General features: G+C 48.9%; 3 protein-coding genes across 4 annotated transcripts; 2 read left to right on the top strand and 1 right to left on the bottom strand.

The window, feature by feature from the left end:
* Positions 1-996: 996 nt before the first annotated feature.
* Positions 997-2,776, bottom strand: LOC6501942 (protein MAK16 homolog). The gene is made up of 4 exons (XM_001966699.4): positions 2,642-2,776; positions 2,536-2,582; positions 1,679-2,468; positions 997-1,270 (listed from the first exon to the last, which is right to left on the bottom strand). Exons 1-4 carry the CDS (start codon positions 2,654-2,656, stop codon positions 1,106-1,108), a joined length of 1,017 nt encoding a protein of 338 aa, XP_001966735.1. The 5' UTR covers positions 2,657-2,776; the 3' UTR covers positions 997-1,105.
* Positions 2,777-2,926: 150 nt separating this feature from the next.
* LOC6501885 lies at positions 2,927-5,916 on the top strand. Of its 2 annotated transcripts, XM_001966698.4 has the most exons (3): positions 2,927-3,214; positions 3,274-3,645; positions 3,751-5,916. In XM_001966698.4, exons 1-3 carry the CDS (start codon positions 3,114-3,116, stop codon positions 5,396-5,398), a joined length of 2,121 nt encoding a protein of 706 aa, XP_001966734.1. In that variant the 5' UTR covers positions 2,927-3,113; the 3' UTR covers positions 5,399-5,916. The 2 variants fall into 2 exon arrangements, with proteins under 2 accessions (XP_001966734.1, XP_032308358.1); XM_032452467.2 differs by lacking the exon at positions 2,927-3,214 and having other exon boundaries at positions 3,537-3,645; positions 3,700-5,916.
* Positions 5,917-6,053: 137 nt separating this feature from the next.
* Positions 6,054-7,648, top strand: LOC6501886 (uroporphyrinogen-III synthase). The gene has a single exon (XM_001966697.4). The coding sequence runs from the start codon at positions 6,286-6,288 to the stop codon at positions 7,114-7,116; it is 831 nt and encodes a 276-aa protein (XP_001966733.1). The 5' UTR covers positions 6,054-6,285; the 3' UTR covers positions 7,117-7,648.
* Positions 7,649-7,901: the final 253 nt, after the last annotated feature.

Below are 7,901 nucleotides of genomic sequence, written 5' to 3' on the forward strand. Positions count from 1 at the left end.
GTCAAAGGCCACCCGCTGAGCGTGCAAATGTGCACAGACACGCCTCCTGAAGTGGCCAGCAAGCCGCCAAATGTTTAAAAACGCCTAGTTTGGGGCTAATAGCCCATAATCAGTAATTTATTAGTGCCTAGATTCCCCACCCTTTGAGCTGCCGATTACCCAAGTGGGAACCCATTTAGCAACCAAATAACTAGACAGTACTTGACTGCTACGAGAAGTGGCACTCTATTAGAGGGTTCCGAACGGAAACTGACTGGAAGAGGCCTGCCCAGATCTCGCCCTGGGTAATAAACCCGAGCCCCCGGAGGCGATAAACCCAAATAGTCCACACAACTTTATGGGCCAAGCCAGATTGAGCTAAACAGAACCTTTGCCCGCAGATGCCAGATGCTGGGTGACCTTGGGGAGGTGCCATATCCAATCCCATACGATCCGATACGAATGCGATCTAGCGGCGGTGGGTTGGGTTTTCAGAACCGCTTGGCTGCGCTGCATTGAACTTGGCATGCGATATTTAATTAGCTCCGCGACAGCATTTCGTTCAATATACATACATATAGTAGCAGTTGGCGGCTTTCGGTTGTGTATGGACGTGGCTTACACCCCCCACAGCCTCATAATGGGTTACTCCTTCCCATGATTCCAAGGCACACTGCGAATCGCATTCAAGGTGAACACAATGTTTATCTTATGATTGGGAGGTCAAAAGGCACTTCGTAAGAAGCTACCTCACGACTCCGCCAACTTACAGGGTATGCGAAAAGTGTAGCTCTGGCAAAAATTATGGTTTTTAGAATATTTCTCAAACTGGTTTTTGTTGCATTGCCGGGCGACGGCTTACCCCTCCGGCTACGGCCGCCCTCACCCTCGGTGCACGCACTTTCAATGTCAGTTTCCACGTTTTTGGCCACAACAGAGACGGGGCATCTCACACATCTGTTGCCCTCTCTTTCGCTTTGGTACACAGTTCACAAGAATACTTGAAAATCGGTTGGGTTTAGGTTTCAGTTTGTGGTAAAATCTATTCTTAACCGGCATTACACATTTAATTGGCTAAACAATAAGCGTTAAGGCTAAAAGGGGGAGGAGTGCTTTTTGGACCTGGCTAATAGCGCATCTGCCTCTCTGCTGCAGCCTCATTCTCCACCTCATACTCGTACTCCAGCTCCACTTTCGGTTTCGCGCGACTGCGACGACTTGTTCCGGCGCCCGGTTTCTTGTCCTTCTTGGATTTACTGTCGGCGGATTTCTTAGCGGGCACTTTCAGATCCTGTTGCGATTAGCAAAATTAATTAGGTGTTTGAATCTCTTTTTGAATTCTCGGTTGGCAGTTTGCTGGAGCTTCTGAGCTACTGAGTAGAACTCTGCGCGGTGCACTGAATGAAAACGACAACTGAATGAAAAGCGGCGATTGCTCGAAAGCTCTCACACGGCCGGAGATCGGATCGCTTTGCGACCGCGGACAGAACCCGTTTAGCCATTTCTAATTATGGTAATTCCCGGGGTCTGTTATTCGGAATTTTCGTAAAAGGCTCGATTTAATGAAAAACATTAAAAGCCAGAAGGGAATACATTCAGGACACACTTCCTTAAGGCATCTATGGTAAGATTGCGCAAAGGATGCGGGAAGCCAACAAATTGCCAACTGAAAACAGGGTAACATTTTTGGAAGACCCACCTCAATGTCGTCGCCATCTCCGTCCTCGTCGGACTCGCCGAAATCACTATCCATCTCCACCTGCTCCCTCTGCCCGGAATCGCTCTCGTAGGCATCAGAGTCTGCATCATCTTCATCTTCGTCTTCATCATCGGTGTCTGCTTCCACGAACTCCTCGTCGAGCAGTGCCCTGTGGACTTCGGCTGCTTCGCGCTCCTCATCGCCATCCACTTCCATCTCGCGCTCCAACTCCTGCTCCTCCTCGTCCTCCTCTTCGTCTTCATCCTCCTCCACGCGCTCAGCTTCCAGAGCCTTGTTGAAAGCCGTCTGCGAGAAGTTGTATATGTCCCGGTAAGTGCCGTTCTTGAGACGATCCATCAGCGCCTTTTCAATGTGATTGTCGATCTTGGCCGCCACCAAAGCCTTCTCCTCGCGCCTAGCCTCACGCCGCTCGATCTTGGTGGACAAGGGCACGATCAGTTTCTGGCGGCGCAGCTTCAGCTTTCGCATTCGCATCAAGTATTGGGTGATCTTCAGGAAACGCTGTTTATTCTTGGCGATCATGTACTTCGGCCAGAAGACCAGGTTCTCGTTGATCTGCTCGATGGCCTTCTCGAAGTTCCTGGACAGCTTGATCCGCTCCCACATCTTGCTGGGCATGTGTGCGCGCTCGGCGGTTTTGATGAACAGGTAGATGATGCCCTTCTCCTCGCGCACGGTGGCATACTGAGAGTTGGCCAGGGGGCACGTTCGCCGGGTGCATAAGCCAGTCAAATTGTACTCATGCCGGCAGAAGGTGCGTGTGTCGGTCCTGGTTGGGAATAAACATAATTAATACCATATATACACTTATTTTATCAGCGGATTCCAAAACTCACTTGACTTTGTGCGAGCAGAAAGACTTGTTGATGATGCTCCAAACGACCTGCAAAAGAAGCAATCTGTTTTCACTTTATCTTTTGGTTTAGCATGCCACCAGCTTACATCGTCGTGCTGCATCTTGAAGCTGTTGATTTATCCTCTAAATTCCAAACACAATATGGAACACGTGCAACGAGCGGCAGCTTCAAAAAAAGGAAAACACTAATAGCGATGACAGTATTGATAGTTGTGAGTAGCACACTAAAATCGATAACAAAATATACCAATTTAAAATACCAGATTGTAAACTACTATTGCATTAGCGATGGTACATCAATATATAAACTTATCGATACTATCGTCACGACACGCACAATCGTTTTCCAACACTAAAATATTAATAGTCCTATCGATAGTTACATAGAGATGTGCGATAGTAGCATAATAGCCATGCGGTAAGGAACCCGCGCAAAAATAGGATTCCGGCACCGGCGTCGCTTGAAAATCTGGTTAATATTGTGTAGAAAACCAGAGCTGCAAGGAAGTAGCGTCCTGAAAACGTTCCTGGGCCTAGGTTCAGAAGGATAAAGCAAAAATGATCGCACCGGTAATTATGCAAGCCGTCACTGGCTTGCCTCTTTTGGCCATCCTTTTTGTAACCGCTCTGGCTATCTTCAAGGGCTACATGAACATTCGGTGAGTTTGTGGATTTCTATTATGCATTTATAAATGATTTCAATACCTTCTGCGTCTAGATCCCGCTACGACGCCCATGTAAATTGTTGGTTCTGCAATGGGAACACTCGGGTGCCCTACCCAGAGCGGAATAGCTGGAACTGCCCGCACTGCGACCAGTATAACGGCTTTACCAAGGATGGCGACTACAACCGCGACATGACCTCGCAGCGGGACTGCAGCCATAATTCCGACAAGAGCCACTCGCAGGGTAGCTCCAGCATATGCGCCAACTCCTACTACGCCGACGTCCTGGCCACAAATCCTGCACCCGCCCAGACCAACGGCCTGTGTGACCTTTGCAACGAGGCGCAGCGGCTCAAGGTGGAGAAGCTCTCCCAGTTCGAGCCAAAGAACGAGTCTCGATTCGAACAGGAGCTCAAGGTGTACAGGTGAGAAAGCCTTTGCTGAAAGGTGATTGGGGTTTATTTATTTTCTTCAAGCAGAACCTGGGGACTTCGTGATCGATAGAATATGATAGATATCCAATTCCACAGGGAGCAACTGGAGCAACAGTTCCGACTCTGCAGCAGCTGCGAGCGACACGTGAATAAAGTCTTGCACGAGAAAAAAAAGATGGTCCTAGGCTCCAAGTTCCTCAACTTTATCATCAAGGGAGCTGCGCTCCTGAAGCAGCCGCACTTCAACCGGCTCGCAAACGCCAAGCGGCAACAGAAACTGCGCTTCTATCGCATGGCGATGACCCTGCTCACTTTGGGCAACATAGTATGCCTGCTCTGCCATCTGCCGCAAGCCACCGGCGCCCAGTTCAAGTGGCTGCTGGGCGACTTCTTTGGAACGATTATGTTCAAAGTCTATTCCCATGGACTGGCACTCGTCCGAGTATTGATGGGCAGTGTGGGAAGTCTCCTGGAGAAGAAGGAGACCTCGGAGAAGCTGCTGCTCTACGCTAGAACCTTCGGCAAACTATTGCTCTACTCGGTCGGCCTCAACCAGCAACAAATCCAACAGGCCACATTCGCCACATGTTTCTCCAACCTATACCCGTACGCCATGCTCGCTCTGAGCTTCCTACACAAACTGAACGATGGCCTCAAGTTTACACGGTTCACGGTTGTCCTGCTCATGTGGAGTGCGTACGCGAAGAGCCAGGATCTCGTGCCGCATATTGACGACGTGGTCTTCCTGCTTCTAGGCAGTGCGGTCACGCTGGTCCTGCTATCCACGGGTCGCTCTAGTCGGCTCAAACACCCATCGCCGGACGAGACCGCCGGAGAGAGCTTCCATCGCCTGTGCGCCGATGAGTGCATCAGCGACGAGGAAACCCTCAGCCTCCTCAGCCAGCAGCTAAGTGGATGCAGCAGCACTGTCGGAAACAATAACAACAGCGCCAGTAACATGTCCTTGCCATCTGCGTCCGTTTGCATGTCTCCGGCCCCGACGATCTCGCCTAGGAGCGTCCATATGGCGCCGGCTTCAGTGCTCTCATTGGGCGCACTTCGTCTGTCCAAACACCAGCAGCAGCAAGAACAGCATCATCAGCAGAACCTGGGATGGCGCTCCAACTACGGAGGAAGTGGTGTTCCCTCGATGATATTCCAACAGCAGCTGCAGAAGCCCCCCGCTGCAAGGCAGATGGAGTCGCCTTGGTATCGTCACTCGACCACCAATCTCAGCCAGGGCCAGGCCTTTGCCAGATCCACTCAGAATCTAATCAACCCCTCACGGCTGCCGATGTCGAACCGGAATCTTGGTGGGGGCGATGTGAGTGCCTGGGTGGCGGCCAGCCAGACTATTAACCAGGACCTAGGCACCGCCAGCCTGATGCGGCATTACGAAGAAAAGCAGCAGCAGCAGATCTCGCGCACGTCCTCACAGTCATCCGGCTTTGAGTCGCAGCCCGCGCGCATGGAACCGCAGTGGGGAACCGCGGGGACTGCTCCGCCCATGAGCGACTACGGATGGCCCGAGCTCCGGGAGAGCCAGCGGAACCTAGTCGTGCCGCCTCTTGGCTCGCCGGCACCAACCCTAGCCTCTGAGTACCAGTTCTTCGGAAGAAGTAACGTGCAGCAGATGCCGCTGCCTCAGCAGGCGCCTCCGTCACAGCAGAAGCCCCTGCAGCAGCAATCGATTCAGCCAGGCGATCTACTCCGGAAGTGGATTGAGAGCAGTCGGAAGATGTGAGGCGTCGTGACCAGGAGGCAGATATGTCTGCCGAGAAGGCCCACTGAAGAAACTCGTGGTCAATTATTGACTTTTGATATATTGGCCCTCGAGAATTAATTTATTTCAATTAGTAGGTTTAATTTTTATTTCGCCCAAAACAATTGTGCATACAGGATCGGAGGCATAACGCTTGTGTTCAAGGAATGGTTCCCCACTGCCAAACTCAGGGTTTAACTAGACACTTGAATTCCCATTGACTATGTTACTATTTTATAATTATATTACGTCTCTGACACTAAGATTTAGAAGTGTTAGGGTTCTAGGTACTCCAAATCTAAGGAGAGGCTCTCGTGTTCATTTTTTAATTGAAAAAGACAAACCAACACAACAGTTTAACAAACGAACTTTTATCATACTATACTTTTACTATAATCTATATAATTTTTGGCTTGTGATTATTAACCCAATTTTTTTTTATTGGTAATTTGAATTTTATGAATTAAATAAATATATTCTTGTGTTATGTATTACTTTAACAGTCAAATTTGTGTTTTTAAAGGCCAACTTACTTTTTTAGCTTTTTAAAAGCCCGCTTTACATTTCAAAACTTATAGACGTTAATATATTAAACTAGTAATCGGCTTATCGATGGATCGACGAATCGATCTGGCAACTCTCTGCCCACCGGCAAATCAGCGGTTCCGAAGGGCAACGCAAAAGAGACGGGAACAGAAACAGACAAAAAGTGCATCAAAATGACGAAATTAGCAACAAGCGGCCGAGGAATCTAAAAGTAAATAGCAAATATAAATAATTCGCACTGGCTGGCAGTGGGAGACGCCGAGGCGGAGACAGTAACGAGGCGGAACACCAAATCGGAATCAAGTCGAGTCGAGGAGAACAAGATGAGCAGTCGCCAGCGGACGGTGATTATTTTCAAATCCGGATCGGAGACGGACGATGTGTACACGGAAACGCTGGAGAAGCATGACTTCCAGCCGGTCTTTGTGCCCACTCTCAGTTTTGGGTTCAAGAACCTGCCCGAGCTGCGCCAGAAGCTCCAGACGCCTGACAAGTACGCCGGAATCATCTTCACATCGCCACGCTGTGTGGAGGCGGTGGCCGAATCCCTGAATCTCGGCCAACTGCCAGGCGGGTGGAAGCTGTTGCATAACTACGCCGTGGGCGAGGTGACCCACAATCTTGCCCTCAGTTCCCTGGACCAGCTGTTCACCCACGGCAAGCAGACGGGTAACGCCCGGGCCCTGGGCGACTACATTGTGGAAACGTTTGACGGGTCGCGGGACCTGCCCCTGCTCATCCCCTGTGGCAACCTGGCCACCGACACGCTTCTCTCTAAGCTAGCTGAAAATGGCTTCGCTCTGGACGCCTGTGAAGTCTACAACACGCTCTGCCACCCAGAGCTGGCGGAGAATGTGGAGAGAGCGATAGCTACGTATGGGGACTCCATTGAGTTCCTAGCCTTCTTCTCACCGTCCGGCGTCAACTGCGCCCAGGAATACTTTCGCAGCCGGAACCTCTCGATGGACAAGTGGAAGCTGGTGGCGATCGGGCCGAGCACACGTCGTGCCCTGGAGTCCCAGGGCCTGAAGGTCTACTGCACCGCCGAGCGGCCCACAGTGGAGCACCTAGTGAAGGTCCTGCTGAACCCGCAGGACAGCAGAGAGCGCCTGCTCAAGGAGCGGGAACGACTGGCCATGGAGAATAATAACTAGGAACATAAGCTCTAAGAATTTGTGGAGGAGGATTTTGTAAAGTCTGAGATTTTGTAGCTCCTTTCGATCGGTCGTGGAAAATGTGCAAATATGTGGTGTATACATTCAATAATATTGAAGTAATTAACTTTTAACTAGAAATCAAGCTTTGGCAGTCAAAATCTAATTATGCACTAGAGTCTAGACGAAATTGTAATAATATACTTGTACAACCTATTGGGTCTTAATAGTATAATTAAAGAATGTATGTCAGAATTGTAAAACAAGTTTAAGGAGTCTAAGATGTACAATTCTAAACTGTATTTGTCGAAGATCTAAGACACTGGTGGTTTAACGAACGCTTTTAATCTTCAACCAAAATCTAACAGCACCAAGAATATGAATCTAGATTTACAATTTCCACTCCAAACGCCGAAAAAAGACTAAAACCCATTGTTTTTTCTCTATTGACCTCCGAACGAGTACAAAATTAGCGGGCATCAAATGCCGGGCAACGTTTTCGATCAAGCTAAATAAATTGTATCTAAATTTAGAGTTTGTGTACTTTTGTGGGTCAAATGGGTCTAAAGAAAGACAAAAACTAGATGTATTAAGGTGATTTCTTCCTTATTTAATTGTATCTTTATAGATAGAATTTTTAAACAATCTTGGTTACATATTAAAGGAAGCTTATAATATGAATTTCATAGTTTCAATGTTTAAATTTGCCGCCTCAGGTGAAAGTTTAATTCTGTTGGAGATCTGGCATCACTCTTCGAGATTTATCGATTCATCGATAGTTTTCC

Source organism: Drosophila ananassae, chromosome XR (genome assembly GCF_017639315.1).
Source record: "Drosophila ananassae strain 14024-0371.13 chromosome XR, ASM1763931v2, whole genome shotgun sequence".
Classification (NCBI taxonomy): Eukaryota; Metazoa; Arthropoda; class Insecta; order Diptera; family Drosophilidae; genus Drosophila; species Drosophila ananassae.

Coding starts and splice junctions, on each gene's coding strand:
- LOC6501942 (XM_001966699.4), bottom strand. Junction 2,469..2,535: donor TTCTGCTCGCACAAAGTCAA/GTGAGTTTTGGA, acceptor ATTCCCAACCAG/GACCGACACACGCACCTTCT. Junction 1,271..1,678: donor GAGATGGCGACGACATTGAG/GTGGGTCTTCCA, acceptor TAATCGCAACAG/GATCTGAAAGTGCCCGCTAA.
- LOC6501885 (XM_001966698.4), top strand. CDS start 3,114: ATGATCGCACCGGTAATTATGCAAGCCGTCACTGGCTTGCCTCTTTTG. Junction 3,215..3,273: donor AAGGGCTACATGAACATTCG/GTGAGTTTGTGG, acceptor TTCTGCGTCTAG/ATCCCGCTACGACGCCCATG. Junction 3,646..3,750: donor CAGGAGCTCAAGGTGTACAG/GTGAGAAAGCCT, acceptor CCAATTCCACAG/GGAGCAACTGGAGCAACAGT.
- LOC6501886 (XM_001966697.4), top strand. CDS start 6,286: ATGAGCAGTCGCCAGCGGACGGTGATTATTTTCAAATCCGGATCGGAG.